The 20,816-nt window shown below is 49.3% G+C and overlaps 1 protein-coding gene across 1 annotated transcript in view; it reads right to left on the reverse strand.

Annotated features, from left to right (window-relative positions):
- TSPOAP1 (TSPO associated protein 1) overlaps positions 1 to 20,816 on the reverse strand; it is a 179,347-nt gene that overhangs the window by 136,682 nt on the left and 21,849 nt on the right. Inside the window, exon 4 of the mRNA XM_054008163.1 lies at positions 10,301 to 10,477. Coding sequence (XP_053864138.1) covers positions 10,301 to 10,477 — 177 coding nt within the window. The remainder of the gene's footprint in view (positions 1 to 10,300; positions 10,478 to 20,816) is intronic.

Raw genomic sequence — 20,816 nt, forward strand, 5'->3', positions numbered from 1 at the left:
AACCTGTTCTTAAAAACCTCCAATGATGGAGATTCCACAACCTCCCTAGGCAATTTATTCCAGTGCTTAACCACCCTGACAGTTAGGAAGTTTTTCCTAATGTCCAACCTAAACCTCCCTTGCGGCAATTTAAGCCCATTGCTTCTTGCCCTGTCCTTGGTGGTTAAGACGAACAATTTATCACCCTCCTCTTTATAACAACCTTTTATGTACTTGACTACTGTTATTGTGTTCCCCCCTCAGGCTTCTCTTCTCCAGACTAAACAAATGCAATTTTTTCAATCTTTCCTTGTAGGTCATGTATTTTAGACCTGTAGTCACTTTTGTTACTCTCCTCTGGACTTTCTCCAATTTGTCCACATCTTTCCCAAAGTGTGGTGCCCAGAATTGGACACAATACTCCTGCTGAGGCCTTATCAGTGCTGAGTACAGAGAGTGGAAGAATTACTTCTCGTGTCTTGCTTACAACAATCCTGATAATACAGCCCAGAATGATTTTTTTGTTTTTGCAACAATATTACATTGTTGACTGATATTTAGTTTGTGATCCACTATAACCCCAAGATCTTTTTCAATAGTACTCCTTCCATAGGCAGTCATTTCCCATTTTGTATTTGTGCAATTGATTATTCCTTCCTAAATGTAGTACTTCACATTTGTCCTTATTGAATTTAGTCCTATTTATTTCAGATCATTTCTCCAGTTTATTAAGATCATTTTAAATTCTAATCCTGTCCTCCAAAGCACTTGCAACCCCTCCCAGCTTGGTATCGTCCACAAACTTTATAAGTGTACTCTCTATGACATTATCTAAATCATTAATGAAGATATTGAACAGAACCAGACTCAGGACAGATCCCTAAAAAACCCCACTGGATATGCCCTTCCAGCTTGATTGTGAACCTTTAATCCTCTGAGTACGGTTTTCCAGCCAGTTGTGCCGCCACCTTATTGTAGGTTCATTTAGGCTGTATTTCTCTAGGTTGTTTATGAGAAGGTCATGTGAGACAGTATCAAAAGTCTTACTAAAGTTGAGATATCACAACTACCACTTCCCCCATCCACAAGACTTGTTACCCTGTCAAAGAAGGATATTAGGTTGCTTTGACATGATGTGTTCTTGACAAATCCATGCTGACTGTTACTTATCACCTTATTTTCTTGTAGGTTCTTACAAATTGATTGTTTGATTATTTGCTCCATTGTCTTTCCAGGTACCAAAGCTGACTGGTTTTCCCTGGGTTGTCCTTATTCCCCTTTTCATAGATAGGTGCTATATTTACCTTTTCCCAATCCTCGGGTATCTCTCCTGTCCTGCACCCATCATTCTGCACACAAATCTAGCCATGCCATCTTGCTGGGACCTCAGTCCCACAATCCTGTATTATCACAAAGAATGTTGGGTTTGGGTCATGGCAAGAAACTGCAACTTGTTTTTAACTGCAGATGAAGAATTGTGGGGAGCCGCTGACCTAAACCAGGATATCTCAGGGAAATCACTTCACCCCTCAGAGCCCAACCTTGCCATTCTGTAAAATGGGGGTACTGAGAGTGATGTCTGCATCACAGCAGACTCACAATGTCTCCAGCCATCAGCAGGTAACTCTTATTAGTCCCATTTCACAGATTTGGAACCCAAGGTTGTCTGCAGTAGAAAACATGCACTGGGGTAACCAAATCCATTTAAAATCTATCTAGTTACACTGGTGCAAACCTCTAGTATGGATGTTATAGATGCGCTTAAACTGTAGTTAACAGACTTAGCTTAATGCAAACAAATGAGATGAATTTTTAGATTGTAATTGATTGCTTAAGATAAGAGGGGAAAAGCAAGAATAGAGGGGAAAAGTTTTCATCTTTATTTCTTCACTGTGGACTCAACGGAGCAGACACACAGCCAATATAAATTGCCAAAGCTTTTGGAAGGATGACAATTTTCACCAGCAGAAGATCTGCACTATCACTCTGTGTCAGATGAGGTCTCCCTCACCCCAGCTATGGAGTGCTTGTTACAACATGGCTGTGGCCTTCATCAGTATTAAATCTGAATCTGCTGCTGTGGGAAAGGAGTTTTCTTTCATAATACTTTGCAAGTTCATGAAATGGACAGAACTAATTCTGTTCCAGACATCATTCACCTGGCTGGAAGCTGCTGTGTAGTAAGCTATGTAATGCAGCCACGGTTGGTGCAAGGAAGTTCCGCGCCCTAGGCGAAACTTCCACCTTGCACCCTCCCCCCCCCAGCCCTGCGGCAGCTCCCCGCATCCCCTCCATCCTGAGGCACCTCCCCCCCCCGCGGCAGCTCCCCCCTGCCCTGAGGTGCCCCCCCGCGGCAGCTCCTGCCTGGCCCGGGGAGCCGTGCAGCAGCTCCCCACCCCACCCCGCCCTGAGGCACCCCCCCGCAGCAGCTCCCCACCCCCCGGCCCAGGGATCCGTGCAGCAGCTCTGACCCGGGGAACCCCTGGGCTGCCTGCTGGCGGCTCAGACTCCCGCTCCCTCCCAGCACAGCCCTGAATGCAGCTGATGAAACTCATACAACCATACTGAGGTCATGACAACTACTCTTTGCCGCTTCGGGAGATTGTGATGTTACAGAGGAAGACTGGAGACTTACAAATGTCGCCTTGTGTTTCTTCTAGTGTGGTGAAATTAGCCCCCAAATCACTTACACACAGCATATTTTTAATATCTGCCTCTGCAGCATGAGGCATGGGTTGCTTGCTGGTTTGAAGTAGATTAAATGATGGATTGCCTGCCACTTGAAGTGTTTAAAGCAAGATTCGAGGACTTCAGTAACTCAGCCAGAGATTCTGGGCCTAGTGCCAGAGTGGGTGGGCCTGCAATGTGGCCTGCAATGTGCAGAAGATCAAACTAGGGTTGCCACCTTTCTACTTGCACAAAACCGAACATCTTTGCCACGCCTCCTGCCTGCCCCTTCTCAGAGGTCCCACCCCCAGTCATTCCATCCCCCCTCCCTCTGTTGCTTGCTCTCCACACCCTCACTCACTGACTCATTTTCACCGGGCTGGGGCAGGAAGTTGGAGTGCGGAGGGGGGGGGCTCTTGGCAGGGCTGAGGGGTTCAGAGTGTGGGAGGGGACTCTGGGCTGAGGCGGGGAGTGCAGGGGGGGCTCTGAGCAAGCTGAGGGTTCAGAGTGTGGGAGGGGGCTCTGGGCTGGGGCAAGGGATTGGGGTGCAGGGGGGGCTCTGGGCAGGGCTGAGGGGTTCAGAGTGCAGGAGGGGACTCTGGGCTAGGGCAGGGGGTTGGGGTGCGGGAGGGTGTGAGGGCTCTGGCTGGGGGTGCAGACTCTAGGATGGGGCTGGGGATGAGGGTTTGGGATGTAGTAGGGATTTGGGGCCAAGGGGTTCGGAGTGCAGGAGGGGGCTCCAGGCTGGGGAGGGGTTTGGGGTGCAGGGGGGGATGAGGGATCCAGATAGGGGTGCAGACATTGGGGTGGGGTTGGGGTTGAGGGGTTTGGGGTGTAGGAGGGAGTTCCAGGATAGGTTCGGGGGTTCAGAGGGTGGGAGGAGGATCAGGGCTGGGGCAGGGGGGTGGGGCACAGGAGGGGGTCAGGTGTGCAGGCTCCAGGCGGCTGGAGGAGGGACATGCCGGCTGCTTCCAGGAGCCATGCAGTGCAGAGGCTAGCAGGAAGCCTGCTAGCTCCACTACACAGTGCTGCCAACCGGACAGTCAACGGCCCGGTCAGTGGTGCTGAACGGAGCCCCCAGGATCCCTTTTTGACTGGGTGTTCCGGTTGAAAACCGTACACCTGGTCACCGTAGGTCAAACTAGTTGCTCATGATGGTCCTTTCTGGCCTTTAAAGTCTACGAGTCTATGAGATAGAAGAATTAATAACTAAATATGCATTTATTAAAACATGGAATTGTCCTATTGGGTCAGATCAGTGGTCCGGCTAACCCAATATCCTATGTTAGAAAGCAGCTGCTACTAGATGATCCAGAGGATGGGGCAAGAAACCCCTAAGTTGGGAAGTATGGAATGACTTGCCCATAGGGTGCCTGCTGTTACTATGTAACAACATTGTAATATTTTTAGAATCTCTATCCCTTTCTTGCTTCTACCTAAGGTTTGGTTTGCTTTTTAGACATGCTGCTGTGCACTGAGCAGAGATTTCCATTGAGCTGGCCAAAATGAGACCTCCACTTATTTTCCTGAGTGATTACAACTAATTAAGGCTCTCCCCGCACTGGAGCTTGAAGGTGTAATTTCCAACTCAGACAGACATACCCGCAGAACCAGAGGGTTAGAAGGGACAATAAGATTCATCTAGTCTAACCCCCTGCCAAGATGCAGGATTTGTTGTGTCTAAACCATCCAAGACAGCCTCCTTTTGAAATCCTCCCGTGAAGGAGCTTCCACAACCTCCCTGGTGCAATCTGTTCCATTTCCTACTGTTCTTACAGCTAGCAATTTTTTTCTGAGTTTTAATCTAAATCTGCTCTGCTGTAGTTTGAATCCATTGCCTCCTGTCCTGCCTCTGTGGCAAGAGAGAACAACTTTTTTCCATCTTTTATATGGCAGCTTTTCAAGTATTTAAAGACCACTATCATGTCCGCCCTTGATCTCCTCTTTTCCAAACTAAACAGACCCAGTTCCTTCAGCCTTTGCTCATATGGCTTGTGTTCCCTCCCTTTGATTATCTTTGTCACTCACCTCTGCATCCTTTCCAGTTTCTCCACATCCTTTCTATACACTGGTGACCAAAATTGGACACAGGACTCCAGCTGAGGCCTAACCAGCCGAGTAAAGCGGTACCATCACCTCCCGTGACTTGCATGCTGTACCTCTGCTAATGCACCCTAAAATTGCATTTGCTTTTCTTGCAGCAGCACCACATTGCTGACTCATGCTGGGGCTGTGATCCACCACAACTCCCAGATCCTTCTCACCAGTGCTGCTGCCAAGCCAGTTCCCCCCATTCTGTATTTGTGCATTTGGCTTTCTTCCCTAAGTGTAGCACCTTACATTTGTCTTTGCTGATTTTCATTTTGTTGTCTATAGCCCAGTTCTCCAATTTATCACTACCCCTCTGAATTTTAGCTTTATCCTCCAAAGTGTCATCTGCAGACTTGATCAGTGTGCTCTCTAGTCCTACATCCAGGTCATTAATAAAGATGTTAAACAACACCAGATCCAGAACAGATCCCTGTGGAACCCCACTTGAGACCTCCCTCCAATCCAACATTATTCCATTCATAGTGACTCTTTGTTTGAGGTTGCTTAACCAATTACGTATCCACTTACTGGTACAGTAGTTCTGCTAAACTCGCATTTCTTCACCTTACTTATCAGAATGTCATATGGGACTATGTCAAAGCCTTGCTAGAGTCCAGGTATATTATGTCCACCTCATTCCCCCTATCCACCGAAACAGTTACCCTATCAAAGAAGGAAATCAAGCTGCTTTGACATGGTTTGTTCTTGGTAAATCCATGCTGCGTGCTAGTGATCACCTCTTCAGCCTCCAGGTATTCGTAAATTAAATGTTTAATATATTGTTCCAGTAGCTTCCCAGGTATGGAGGTCAGGCTGACTGGTCTGTAGTTTCCCGGCTCCTCCTTTTTCCCCTTTTTAAAGATGGGCACCACATTAGCCCTTCTCCAGGCTTCTGAGTCCTCTCCTGTCATCCATGAGTTTGCAAACATTATTGCCTGTGGCTCCAAGATTCCTTCAATACCCTTGGGTCAATAGCATCTGGCCCTGCTGATTAATTCATTCAAATTGATCAGAAGATCTCTGACGTGTTCTTTACATACCCTGATATGTGTCCCTTCCCCTTTATTGTCTATGGTAACTTCATTAGTCATCCATCCAGTCATGTTATTTTTCGTGAGAAAACTGAAGCGAAGCAGGCATTGAGCAGCACTGCCTTCCTATCATCTTCCATTACCAGCTCACCTTCTCCACTGAGCAGTGGACCCACACCCATGAGCACCTTACATTTGTCTTTGTTGCATTTCATGTTTTTGTCTATAGCCCAGTTCTCCCGTGTTAGCACTGACCAAGCTAGCATGATAAAAACAGAAGGATAGCCACGGCAATACATGCAGCAGCAGGGGCTAGCCACCCCGGGTACATACATTTGGTCTCAGATGGGCTCATACAGGGGGCAGCTATCCGCTCCCACAGCTTGTGCCACTGTGACTACACTTCTGCTTTTAGCATTGCTACTTCTATCAGAGCTAGCATGGGTTTGTCTCCTCAAGCTGGAAATTACACTTTCCAGTTCCAGCACAGACACACCTTTAGAGCTTAGCAATGTGTGTGAGTAGTCCAAATTATTCCTTCTGTAAGGAGTTGGACTCACCCCTGCAGCGCCTCCTGCTGGTCATCCTCGGGAATTAGCTCATTTTCCAGCCAGGAGCGCCCTCTGCAGGCCAGTGATCCGCCTTACTTCACTCTGGCCCCCATGTCCCTCCCAGGATCCCGGTGCCCCTTCACTGGGTTTCTGCCCCCCTTGCAGAACTCCTCAGTCTCAGGGTCTCCCCCCCCCCCAGAGGAGCCCCCACCTACTAACCCCACCTCGCCTCAGTGTACGGCTACTGCCAGTCACCATCTAGCCCCACTCCCTGGGGCAGACTGCAGTATATGCCACTCATCACAGGCAAGGTTGGGCTGGACCTGCTGCCTCTCTCTATAGCTGGGCTGCCCCTCTGCAGCCCCGATACTGGTCTTAGGCCCTCAGCTAGGCCCACAGCCTGGGGGTTTTCCAGGCTAGAGCTCCCCAGCTCCTCTAGCCTTCCCCCAGCCCTGCTCCACTCCCAGTACCCTGCTCAGCTCCCTTGCAGCCAGGCCCTTCTCTCTCTACAAGCAGAGAGAGACTGTCTTCTTGAGCTCCAGGCTCAAGCCTTTATAGGGCCAGCTAGGCCTGCTTCCCACTCAGCCTGGGCTGTTCTCCCAGCCCTCCAGCCCTCTCCCCGGGCTGGTTTTAACCCTGTCAGGTCTGGAGCAGGTAGCCACCCCGCTACACTTCCAATGTACATTACCTTGCACTTATCTACGTAGACTTTAAACTGCCAAAGTGTTGTCAGTTCACCTTGCTTTGTTGGGTTCTTCTGCAGCTCCTCCTCATCCGTCGACCCCTGTGCTTATGTTGCCTGAACTTCCCATTATGAACATTCTTCTGCCAGTTTTTTGAAAAGTCTAGTGTCTCTGTGGTTACAGAATGAACTTGACATTTGCCAAGGGGGTAGTCCTGAACTAAGGGAGTTGCCTATGGCTGGCACCATGGAAATTCATTCAGATTTGGGCAAGTTATTCATAGATTATTTTTTTAAGGCCAGAAAGGTCTATTTCATCATCTAGTCTGACCTCCTGTGTAACACAGGCCAGAGGATCTTACCCAGTGATTCCTGCATCAAGTCCATCATTTCTGGTCTAGAGCAGAGCTGTGAAAGTGCTAATTTTGATCTAAAGACCTCAAATGACAGAAAACCCACCACTGTCCTTAGTAAGTTGTTGCAATGGCTAACTCACCTCACTGTTAAACATTTGCAACATATTTCTAGTGTGAATTTATCTAGCTTCAACTTCCAGCTGTTCAATCTTGTTCTACCTTTTTCTGCCTGACTAAATTCCACGTAGAAAAGTGCAAGGTAACATGCACTGGAAGGAATCATTTGAATTACTCATCCCCTTCGCTGGGATGCTAATCACTGCTAATCACTCCGGAAGGAAAGGCAGGGTATCATTCTGGCCAGCTCAACCTTAATTGTGGCCTTTTCTAACTTTTGAGTGCTTGACTTTGCAACCCTAATTATGGTCCTTTGATACAGTTTCAAAAAATAATTAATATATGATAGAACTCTGGATTTAGTAATGGCCCTATCAGGGCTTAATCCTGAGAGGTGCTCAGCTCGCCAGCCCTGTTCCATCAAAGCACTGCAGCATGTGCTTAGCTTTCAGCAGTGGGCAGCACAGCTGATGTCCGATGAAGTCTCTCAGAGGAAGTGCAGTCCAGAGACTAGAGCAGTAGCCTGGGACTTGAGTCAATTCCCTGCTCTGCCCCACACAAGACACCTAGGGCTAGATTCACAAAGGTACTGAGGTGCCTCAACACCAGAATTATGTGTCTCCAGCTGGGTTTAGGCCTCTAAATCCCAATTTTAGGCTTCATTGAGACTCAAAATTTCCACCGAAACCTTGTAGGCACCTAAATTCACATGACACCTACATTGTCAGGGTAAAAGTTCCCTCAGCACCTACTGCCTCTGGACACATGCGCTGCTGCCTCCCTCTCGGTGTCCAGACACCTGTCTCTCCCTAGCCCCAACCCCAACCCCAACCGCAAGATGATCCATGAACCAGGGAAGACAGGTATTCCTCTGCCTGGCTCGTATGCAGGACACAATCCAGTAGGCACACTCAGAGGCACCCTTTTGGATAGGGGCCCATTCAAAGAGGGAGGAGATGGCAGTGCCCACCTTATAACTCCCAGTCAGAGCACTGGCCTGGGATGTGGGAGACCCAGCTTCATTTCCCCTCTGTGCCAGAGGGGGAGAAAGGATTTGAACAGGTGCATGGTGGCTCCTCTGGCTGTTTCGTGTGGAGTTGGGCACCTGCCCAACTCATTCACACAAGAAACACCTTAGGTGCCTGAGTAGTTCCTGCCTGTGAATCACTAGCAAAGATAGGTGCCTCCCTGCAACCTGGATTTAAACATCTACTATATCTGGGGGAGGGCAGGGCTTAGTCACCATCTCCCACTGGCTAGATTAGGCAGCCCCCCCTCCTAGAATGCTGGCTTTTGTGGATCATATTCTTCCACACCTGTTGCTCCCCATGCATGGCACACGGAACCTGGGTGCCAGACTCAGGCTCCATTGATCCAGTGATCTGCTGGGCACCTAAAAGTGTAGCATTGTGATGATGAGCAGCATGATGCCTAAGTCCCTTTGTGAATCTTGCTCCTAGTCTCTTGGTACGTCAATTCTCTTTCTGTCAAATGAGGAAACTAGCCCTGCCCTGCCTCACAGGGGGATTGTGAAGATAAATCCATTACCGACCGAGCTGTGAGTAGGGGCCAGAGCAGTAGCGGGGTTACTGTCAAACTTCAGAGACTGCTAGTACATCTGACAACGCTGGAATATTATCATGTGTAAAAAATGAAGTATTTGCAGTAATTAACTTGTTCTTCAGCTAAAACTGATCCATGAATATTTGGCTTGGGAAAGGAATTCACTCTGGGGCAAGCTGTCCAGAGTACTGAAACACATTCCCTGGCAGCTGCATTTGGTAAAACCACAACTGTGAATGCTATCAAACAGTTATGCAGAATATTCATGGAAACCAAACGTAGACTCTGCAGCTGGGAGTATGCACGATGGAGACCCACTCTAGAGCTATCCTCACTCAGTCAGAGAACACAAGCCGAGCAACATGTCCAAACAAAACAGCTTGACTTTTGAAAGGAAAATATTTACCACAAGCTGTTCTTCAATTGCAAAATTAGAGGGAGTTCAGAGAAGAGCAACAAAAATGATCAAGGGCCTGGAAAACTCATCTGAAGGGGGACTGAAAAGACTGAGGCTGTTTACCTTAGACAGGAGACAAATAAGAGGGGTTGTGATAAAATAGTCAATGCTCTAGAAGTTCTCCCCATCTCATAACACAAGAACAGGGGAATATCAATGAAATTAAAAGGTGAGAAATTCAAAACCAGCAAAAGGAAATACTTTTTCTCTGGGCGTGTAATTAGACCATGTAACTCACTGCCACCAGATGTTCTTGAAGCCGACAATTTAGTGAGATTCAAAGCGAGACTGGACATATATATAGATGCAACATCCCAAATCCTCCTAGTTAATACTAACAAACATTTTGGAAGGGAAATAAACCCTCCTGCTTCAAAGCTTAAGCCAATCTCTAAGTATAAGAGACTTTATGGGGTGCACGTTATCAAACATCTACCCACTGCAGGGTTCTTGCACCTTCCTCTGACACATCTGGGGCTGGCCACTGTCAGAGACAGGGCTAGGTGGACCATGGGTCTGAGCCAGGCTTGTAATTCATAGAATCATCAGAAGGAACTTCAAGAGGTCATCTAGTCCAACCCCCTGCTCAAGGCAGGGCCAATCCCCAACTGTTGTTTTTTTTTTGGCCCCAGATCCCTAAATGGCCCCCTCAAGGATTCAAACTCACAGCCCTGGGTTTAGTGGGCCAATGCTCAAACCACTGAGCTATCCCTCTCTAACAAGTGAGACACCAAGAATTATACTGAAGACATTTGAAAAATGAAAACTGTCCATGCCAATGAGTAAAACCCCAGAAAGACACTCACCTTCCCAGCTGTGAGCTTCGCCTGTAGCTCCCGACACTCCTGCTGCAAAGCTTCAATCTGTTTATCTTTCGCTAGGAGGGCACTGGCCTGTTCTGTCAGGTCCTTGGCACGCTGGTGGGCACATGCTTTTTTACACAGCTCCAGGCTGGAGCCCTTCATAGCCACTGGAGCATTTACCTGCAACAGGGAGAGAACAGCAAGGGAGAAACCACACACGTGGTGGTGGTGTTAATAATTGCACAGTTAAGCAGCAGGTACAGAGCAAATAACCAGAGTGGGGGCATTACTGACTTTTTTGGTTCACTGGCAGCTTCGAAAAATTGAAAGAAAAAAAATCAGTTGAATCTTCTGAAAAATTTTGGTGAATCAAAAAAGTTAACAAAAATGTGCTTTGGAGCAAAGGAATCATAGAAGATAGTGTTGGAAGAGACCTCAGGAGGTATCTAGTCCAACCCCCTGCTCAAAGCAGGACCAACACCAACTAAATCATCCCAGCCAGGGCTTTGTCAAGCCGGGCCTTAAAAGCCTCAAAGGAAGGAGATTCCACCACCTCCCTAGGTAACGCATTCCAGTGCTTCACCACCCTCCTGGTGAAATAGTGTTTCCTGATATCCAACCTAAACCTCCCCCACTGCAACTTGAGACCATTACTCCTTGTTCTGTCATCTGGTACCACTGAGAACAGTCTCGATCCATCCTCTTTGGAACCCCCCTTCAGGAGTTGAAGGCTGTTATCAAATTCCCCCTCACTCTTCTCTTCTGCAGACTAAATAACCCCAGTTCCCTCAGCCTCTCCTCATAAGTCATGTGCTCCAGCCCCCTAATCATTTTCGTTGCCCTCCACTGGACTCTCTCCAATTTGTCCACATCCCTTCTGTAGTGGGGGGCCCAAAACTGGATGCAATACTCCAGGTGTGGCCTCACTAGTGCCGAATAGAGGGGAATAATCACTTCCCTCGATCTGCTGGCAATGCTCCTACTAATACAGCCCAATATGCCATTGGCTTTCTTGGCAACGAGGGCACACTGCTGACTCATATCCAAATGTTCTGTTCCGTCTCTGGGAACTTGGAAAAAGAAAAGCAAAGGAAATGAAGGGCTTGTTTCACAAAGGAGGTGGTGCCCTTATAAGCTTTAGCCCAGGGCTCTCACCTGGGATGAGATGAAAGACCCAAGCTCAAGGCTCCTCCTCTGCCTCTTGTTTCGGATAGATTTGAATTGGTTCTCCCACATTGCATCCCAGGGAGCTATGGGTAGTCTGGGCTCAGGTTGTGTTCTACTGTGTGCCCACCTAGTCAGTCAAAATGACTCGAGGCGGGGGGATAGACCACTCACAGGGGAGTCCCTGCTCCACAGTATGGGGAACTGAACCTGGGTCTACCCACAGCCCAGAAGTGCCCCGAGCTAAAGGTGCCTCTTCCTCTGTCAACTTGTGAGTGGAGGGAGAAGAGATGACTCTGGAGGGAGTGAGCTGGAGATGACTGCTGGGCTCCCAGAGACACCAGAGGGGCAGCTGGGCAGAGGGAGATTTGAACCCATCAGCTCTAGATGGAGGTTAATTTGCGTTTCCTGCTAAGAGGCCAAATGCCATGGCCCATAGGAGTGAGCAGCAGAGAGAGAAGGTCTGATGCCCTGTGCATGAGACACAGCAGCTCTGTCTACTCTAGGAAACGCAGCCGGAGTTAATAGCAGGTGTGGCTGGGGTGGTACTGAGCACAGGTCAGCTGTAAGCGCAGACAGGACCAGGCGATATCCAGCACCATGCAGAAGCCTGGCTGAACTGTGCGTGCATGGCTGAACCAGTGCTGGGCACTGTCTGGCTCTGACTGCACATGCAAAAAGGGAAGAAGGAGGATCCGGGGAACTACAGGCCAGTCAGCCTCACCTCAGTCCCTGGAAAAATCATGGAGCAGGTCCTCAAGGAATCAATTATGAAACATTTAGAGGAGAGGAAAGTGATCAGGAACAGTCAGCATGGATTCACGAAGGGGAAGTTGTGCCTGACTAACCTAATTGCCTTCTATGATGAGATAACTGGCTCTGTGGATGAGGGGAAAGCAGTGGATGTGTTATTCCTTGACTTTAGCAAAGCTTTTGATACGGTCTCCCACAGTATTCTTGCCGCCAAGTTAAAGACGTATGGGCTGGATGAATGGACTGTAAGGTGGATAGAAAGCTGGCTAGATCGTCGGGCTCAACGGGTAGTGATCAATGGCTCCATGTCTAGTTGGCAGCCGGTTTCAAGCGGAGTGCCCCAAGGGTCGGTCCTGGGGCCGGTTTTGTTTAATATCTTTATTAATGATCTGGAGGATGGTGTGGACTGCACTCTCAGCAAGTTTGCAGATGACACTAAACTAGGAGGCGTGGTAGATACACTAGAGGGTAGGGATCGGATACAGAGGGACCTAGACAAATTAGAGGATTGGGCAGAAAAAAACCTGATGAGGTTCAACAAGGACAAGTGCAGAGTCCTGCACTTAGGACGGAAGAATCCCATGCACTGCTACAGACTAGGGACCGAATGGCTAGGTAGCAGTTCTGCAGAAAAGGACCTAGGGGTCACAGTGGACGAGAAGCTGGATATGAGTCAACAGTGTGCTCTTGTTGCCAAGAAGGCTAACGGCATTTTGGGCTGTATAAGTAGGGGCATTGCCAGCAGATCGAGGAACGTGATCATTCCCCTTTATTCGACATTGGTGAGGCCTCATCTGGAATACTGTGTCCAGTTTTGGGCCCCACACTACAAGAAGGATGTGGAAAAATTGGAAAGAGTCCAGCGGAGGGCAACAAAAATGATTAGGGGTCTGGAGCACATGACTTATGAGGAGAGGCTGAGGGAACTGGGATTGTTTAGTCTCCAGAAGAGAAGAATGAGGTGGGATTTGATAGCAGCCTTCAACTACCTGAAGGGGGGTTCCAAAGAGGATGGAGCTCGGCTGTTGTCAGTGGTGGCAGACGACAGAACAAGGAGCAATGGTCTCAAGTTGCAGTGGGGGAGGTCCAGGTTGGATATCAGGAAAAACTATTTCACTAGGAGGGTGGTGAAACACTGGAATGCGTTACCTAGGGAGGTGGTGGAATCTCCTTCCTTGGAGGTTTTTAAGGCCCGGCTTGACAAAGCCCTGGCTGGGATGATTTAGCTGGGAATTGGTCCTGCTTTGAGCAGGGGGTTGGACTAGATGACCTCCTGAGGTCCCTTCCAACTCTGATATTCTATGATTCTATGCATCCCCCGCCCAACTGCACCCACCCCCAGAGCCCATTGTCAGCAATGGTGACATTCCCTAGAGTGCTGGCAAAGCAGCCATCGGTCATGGCCAGGCTCCTTTGCTCTTCTCTGGATGCTCAACAGCCTTTACACAAGCGGCAGCCTTGGCAAAACCAAAGTTCTCTGCACAACTGCAAAATGAAGGCAGTTCCCAAGGGTCATGATTTAATAGAAGCCTGCTCACGGGTGACGCCCACCCCCAGCTGTGCCCTGCCGGCACAAAGCCTGGCTCCTTGGGCAGGTGTGAATTTCCTCCTCAGTCAGTGCAAAGGGGATAGATAACGCAGGGCAAACTCTTGCTTTCTAATGCTTTTCATATATGCAAATCATCCAGCAGCAGGATCTCGGTGCTCAGGGGACCTTGCATCACTAGGCAGGCCCAGTTGCTGCAGCATATCCGGGCACTGAAGCCACCTCTAGCAACCAAACGCTAACTCCTCAGCACCTCTCCCTGTAAGTATCCGCCTGCCACGGCAACCGTGCACAGATGCCGCCCACACACTCCCTTATTACACAAGGCTAGTGTGTTGTAACTAGACCAGCTAGAAATCAAGTTGTCCATTATACATTTTGTTTCTCTGAGGTTAGCAGCTCAGAGTTTTCATGTTTCAACACTCTGAAATCAGGGGTATGTGTTCCTGGTGCTCACTAAAACCCATTGAGCCTTTCCTGGTCTGGAGAGATACAGAAGATTTTTAAAAAGCAACAGAGGGTCCTGTGGCACCTTTAAGACTAACAGACGTATTGGAGCATAAGCTTTTGTGGGTGAATGCCCACTTCATCAGACGCAAGTAATGGAAATTTCCAGAGGCAGGTATAAATCAGTATGGAGATAACGAGGTTAGTTCAATCAGGGAGGGTGAGGTGCTCTGCTAGCAGTTGAGGTGTGAACACCAAGGGAGGAGAAAGTGCTTCTGTAGTTGGAAAGCCATTCACAGTCTTTGTTTAATCCTGATCTGATGGTGTCAAATTTGCAAATGAACTGGAGCTCAGCAGTTTCTCTTTGGAGTCTGGTCCTGAAGTTTTTTTGCTGTAAGATGGCTACCTTTACATCTGCTATTGTGTGGCCAGGGAGGTTGAAGTGTTTTCCTACAGGTTTTTGTATATTGCCATTCCTAATATCTGACTTGTGTCCATTTATCCTCTTGTGTAGTGACTGTCCAGTTTGGCCAATGTACGTAGCAGAGGGCATTGCTGGCACATGATGGCATATATAACATCGGTGGACGTGCAGGTGAATGAGCCGGTGATGTTGTAGCTGATCTGGTTAGGTGTTGTTGGTGGGAGGGTATCTGTGTATCAGTGCGCTGTTCAGTTCTCTTCAGTGGACATTATACCAAATGGACTGAAGGTGAAAAATCCATTGCTATCTACATACCGCACAGACCACAGTGGGAGATTATGCCATACACTATCAAAGAAACTGAGGAACCACCTGATCAGCATCCTATACAGCAAACAGAAAAACATCAAGAAAGAGCTCTCCAACCTGGAGACTTTCATAAATAACCAACCCTCCACACCAATGGACTTTACTAAAATAAGACAGGAGATCTACATTACACACTTCACCTCTCTACAAAGGAAAAAGGTCCGTAAGCTGTCTAAAATCCTACCTGCCACATGGGGCCACAACAGGGGTACCCCTAACACACCCAGCAATATCGTCAATTTATCCAGCTACACACTCAACACAGCAGAAGAGTCTGTCCTATCTCGGGGACTCTCTTTTTGCCCCAGCACCCCCACGAACATGATACAGTTCTGTGGTGATCTGGAAGCCTACTTTCGCCGCCTCCGACTCAAAGAATACTTTCAAGATAACACTGAACAGCGCACTGATACACAGATACCCTCCCACCAACAACACAGGAAGAACTCCTCATGGACTCCTCCTGAGGGTCGAAATGACAGTCTGGACCTATACATAGAATGCTTTCGCCAACGAGCACAGGCAGAAATTGTGGAAAAACAACATCGCTTGCCTCATAACCTAAGTCGTGCAGAACGCAATGCCATCCACAGCCTCAGAAACCACCCTGACATTATCATCAAAGAGGCTGATAAAGGAGGTGCTGTTGTCATCATGAACAGGTCTGACTGCCAGAAGGAGGCTGCCAGACAACTCTCCAATACCAAATTCTACAGGCCGCTTTCCTCAGATCCCACTGAGGAATACACTAAGAAACTGCACCGTCTACTCAGGACACTCCCTACACTAACACAGGAACAAATCAACATACCCTTAGAGCCCCGACCGGGGTTATTCTATCTACTACCCAAGATCCACAAACCTGGAAATCCTGGACGCCCCATCATCTCGGGCATTGGCACTCTCACTGAAGGACTGTCTGGATATGTGGACTCCCTTCTCAGACCCAACGCCACTAGCACTCCCAGCTATCTCCGTGACACCACTGATTTCCTGAGAAAACTACAATGCATTGGTGACCTCCCAGAAAACACCATCCTAGCCACCATGGATGTAGAGGCTCTCTACACAAACATCCCACACACAGATGGAATACAAGCTGTCAGGAACAGTATCCCTGATGATGACACAGCACAACTTGTCGCTGAGCTCTGTGACTTTATCCTCACGCACAATTATTTCAAATTTGGTGACAATATATACCCCCAGACCAGTGGCACCGCGATGGACACCCGCATGGCCCCACAATATGCCAACATTTTTATGGCTGACCTGGAACAACGCTTCCTCAGCTCTCATCCACTCATGCCCCTTCTCTACCTACGCTACATTGATGACATCTTCATCATCTGGACCCATGGGAAGGAGACCCTGGAAGAATTCCACCATGATTTCAACAGCTTCCACCCCACCATCAACCTCAGCCTGGACCAATCTACACGGGAGGTCCATTTCCTAGACACCACAGTACAAATAAGCGATGGCCACATTAACACCACCCTATACCGAAAACCCACCGACCGCTACGCCTACCTTCATGCCTCCAGCTTCCACCCCAGACACACCACACAATCTATCGTCTACAGCCAAGCGCTGAGGTACAACCGCATCTGCTCCAACCCCTCAGACAGAGATCAACACCTACAAGATCTTCACCAAGCATTCTCAAAACTACGATACCCACACAAGGAAATAAAGAAACAAATCAACAGAGCCAGACGTGTACCCAGAAGCCTCCTGCTACAAGAGAGGCCCGAAAAAGAAACCAACAGAACTCCACTGGCCATCACCTACAGTCCTCAGCTTAAATCTCTCCAACGCATCATCAGTGATCTACAACCCATCCTGGACAATGATCCCTCACTTTCACAGACCTTGGGAGGCAGGCCAGTCCTCTCCCACAGACAACCCGCCAACCTTAAGCATATTCTCACCAGCAATCACGGACCGCACCATAACAACTCTAACTCAGGAACCAACCCATGCAACAAACCTCGATGCCAACTCTGCCCACATATCTACACCAGCAACATCATCACAGGACCTAACCAGATCAGCTACAACATCACCGGCTCATTCACCTGCACGTCCACCAATGTTATATATGCCAACATTGGCCAAACTGGACAATCACTACGCAAGAGGATAAATGGACACAAGTCAGATATTAGGAATGGCAATATACAAAAACCTGTAGGAGAACACTTCAACCTCCCTGGCCACACAATAGCAGATGTAAAGGTAGCCATCTTACAGCAAAAAAACTTCAGGACCAGACTCCAAAGAGAAACTGCTGAGCTCCAGTTCATTTGCAAATTTGACACCATCAGATCAGGATTAAACAAAGACTGTGAATGGCTTTCCAACTACAGAAGCACTTTCTCCTCCCTTGGTGTTCACACCTCAACTGCTAGCAGAGCACCTCACCCTCCCTGATTGAACTAACCTCGTTATCTCCATACTGATTTATACCTGCCTCTGGAAATTTCCATTACTTGCGTCTGATGAAGTGGGCATTCACCCACAAAAGCTTATGCTCCAATATGTCTGTTAGTCTTAAAGGTGCCACAGGACCCTCTGTTGCTTTTTACAGATTCAGACTAACACGGCTACCCCTCTGATAGAAGATTTTTGATGCAGTTGTAGGAGGAAAAGGAGGACTTTTATTGGTCCATGTTATTTCTGCATCTCAGATCCCCCACTTTATCCACAGTGACAGGCAACAGTACCCATGAGATGCTGTTGATTTCTTTGCCCAGTCCCTGAAAGGTGCTTGGTGCTGCACAGAGAACTTGCAAAGAAAGCTCCCATGGGAGAGCTTACAATGGATATTTCAGAAGGGGCACAACCCCACAGCAGGGAGGGCTCCAGCAACCCGTCACTCCACTGTACCTGCACCTTGGAGTGGTTCAACGAGGGCTTTTCAACTATCTCAATAGCAATGATCAGGCTCACTTCTCGTGGGGACTGCAGAAGGAGAGCTGGCACCAAGCCCAGTAGCACCCAATTCTGGTCTCCAGACAGTGCCTGTTCTGCCTTCTCCTGTCGACATAGCTGCCACATCTTTCAGAGCTGGATTAACTATGCCGACAGGAGAGCTCTCTGATCACAGTTTTCAAGTACATAAAAGGTTGTTACAAGCAGGAGGGAAAAGAATTGTTCTTCTTAACCTCTGAGGATAGGACAAGAAGCAATGGGCTTAAATTGCAGCAAGGGTGGTTTAGGTTGGACATTAGGAAAAGCTTCCGAACTGTCAGAGTGGTTAAGCACTGGAATAAATTGCCCAGGGAGGTTGTGGAATCTCCATCATTGGGGATTTTTAAGAGCAGGTTGGACAAACACCTGTCAGGGATGGTCAAGATAATACTTAGTCCTGCCTTGAGTGCAGGGGACTGGGCTAGAAGACCTCTCGAGGTTTCTTCCCGCCCTGTGATTCTATGATTCTCCCCCCAAACCATGCCAAGGCTTCCTGCGTACTCAGGAGACTGACACCAGGGGAGATAACCATCTGCCAGTTGCCTTTTGCAAATGGCTGAAGATGCCCTGACTGAGCAGGTGGGTCTCCAAGCAGCCCTCTATCAAGGCTGTTCTCCTGCCTTTCAGTGAGTGCAAGTCTACACTTCAAACGCTGCATCAGCACGGCTGCGGCTGTACCGCTGTAGCACTGAAGTGCAGACGATCCTATGCCAATGGGAAAGAGCTCCCCTGACGGTGTAGTTAATCCACCCCCACCAGAGGCGGTTGCTGTGTCGACAAGAGAAGCTCTCCCGCTGACATAACGCTGTCTACGCGGGGCTAGGGCAGTGTAGTTGTGTTGCTCAGGGGGGTGGATTTTTTACACCCCTGAGAGATGTAGTTATACTGCTATAAGCCTGTAGTGTAGACCTGGCCTCAGGGTACATCTACACTTAAAAGTTACAGCGGCACCACTGCAGCACTTCCCTGTAGACACGACATATGCGAGCAGGAGGGGTTTTCCCATCAGCGTGGTACCCACCTCCCCCTAGGTCAGCAGGAGACTGGTGCTGTCTACACAGGGCAGAAGGTCCGTAGAGCTAAGGCTCCCCAGAGGTGGATTTCTCCCAGAGCTGTACCAATGTAAGTGCCTAGTGTAGCCCAGGGCTCAGACTCTTCCTCCTAATGCGAAGCTATGACCTGGCAGGGGATCTCAGTAGTTTTGCTTAGGGGCAGGGCTAGCACTGAGCTTGTGTCTGATGCCTTATGTGACACCCATTTCCCAGGGGAGACACGGGGGCCCTGAGAGGGAGCAGTGACCTGCCTCGGCCCATACAGCACATCAGTGCAACCATCTGAATTTGGACTCGGTGCTCCTTGTGCTCCCTGTCCCAGGCTTCTGCCTGCACCTCTGCCTCTGAAAGGCCCTGGCCAGGAGAGAGGGGAAGGGGAAGCCTGGTTCTGAGTGGCGGAGAAGCTTGGACATGTAGTAATACCCCTTGTGTCCTGCCTGGCAAGTGGGCAGAGCTGCCGCGCAGGTTCTCAGCAAAGGACTTTGAGTCACTAAGCTCACCGCAGCTTACAGAGAGAAAGGCTTTTCCCCCACCCCGCCTGCCCCAGGCGTCACCTGGCTGGCAGAGGGCTAGCACGCTGTGAGCAACTGGTCCCACTCGGCTAGGCCCTGGAGGAAGCACACAGCTTGCCTTTGAATGCTCAGCAGAGACGCCACTACCCCCACTTGTGTGTGCATGTTCCAGGAAGTAAATTCAACCTGGAGCAGACACCTAATGCCCCACACCAAACCAATGGCTACCCCACCCACTGCTCAGCACTGTCATCACGTCCTCTCCCATCAGCTTGCATGGGACATCTCTTCCCATTCCAGTTCCTACAGCCCCTCACTCTCTCCAGCTCCCGGTTCCCCGGCACACTTGGCCAGGGCAAGACTCTAGCCCCTGGTGCCTGGTCCTTCTCCTCCATTCAGGATCCAGCCTCTCTCTCCTCCAGCCCCAGGCAGGCTCCAGGCCCGGCCCCCATGCACAGGCATTACACCTGCCTACCTCAGGCCTATTGGTCAGAGACTCTAACTTCCTGGCCTCTTCTGGAGTTCCCCTTGCTATAGCAAGGCCAGGGTGTCAGAGTCAGAGAAAAGCTCTTCCCAGCAAAAGGCCCTGGGCTGGAGAACACCCTGAGGTGGGGGCTGAATGTGCTGTAGCCTGACCATGGTCACAGGCTGGTGCAAACCACACAGGCAGCCTCAGGAAGGGAGGAAGGCATTGCCAGAGCAGGTCATGCTTGTGGCCCAGGTAACCCAATGGCCTGTCTCTAGCAGGGGGCAGCCACAGCGGCTTCAGCAGAGGTGCAAGAAACCCTGCAGTGAGTAGTTCTGGACTAACTTGCCCATAGGGAAGTGTAATGGCACGGAGGTCACCCCAGCATGCCCCTTGTGATCAGGTGCAGCATGGTAGGTGAGACCCTTCCTCAGTTTCCCTCACCCAGGGCATAAACAAGTCCAGGCAGGCTTTCCAGTACTAAAGAGCATCTTCTCAGAGGGTCTTGTTCATTTAACAGGAAAGAGCAACACAAAAGCTTCAATCAGAAGCTTTCCACCCCTGTTTTTCCCCTTTAGCCCCAAAGCTGGCTTCCTGGCCTGGCACCTTGGTGGGCATTCAGCTAGATCCCCGTCTTCCCCTAGGCCAGTCCCTAGTGGCTCCCCTGGAGGTCCCACACCCAGTTCATTCCTCTGGAGCACTTTCTTTCCAGGCCTGTTCCTCTCTCCGGGAGCCTCTGCTCTCTAGGGAGACACCACTGGGAATAGCTTCCTGCCCAGCTCCCCTGAGGAGTCTCTCCCTCCCCACCTT

The sequence above is a fragment of the Malaclemys terrapin genome, chromosome 18, assembly GCF_027887155.1.
Source record: "Malaclemys terrapin pileata isolate rMalTer1 chromosome 18, rMalTer1.hap1, whole genome shotgun sequence".
Classification (NCBI taxonomy): domain Eukaryota; kingdom Metazoa; phylum Chordata; order Testudines; family Emydidae; genus Malaclemys; species Malaclemys terrapin.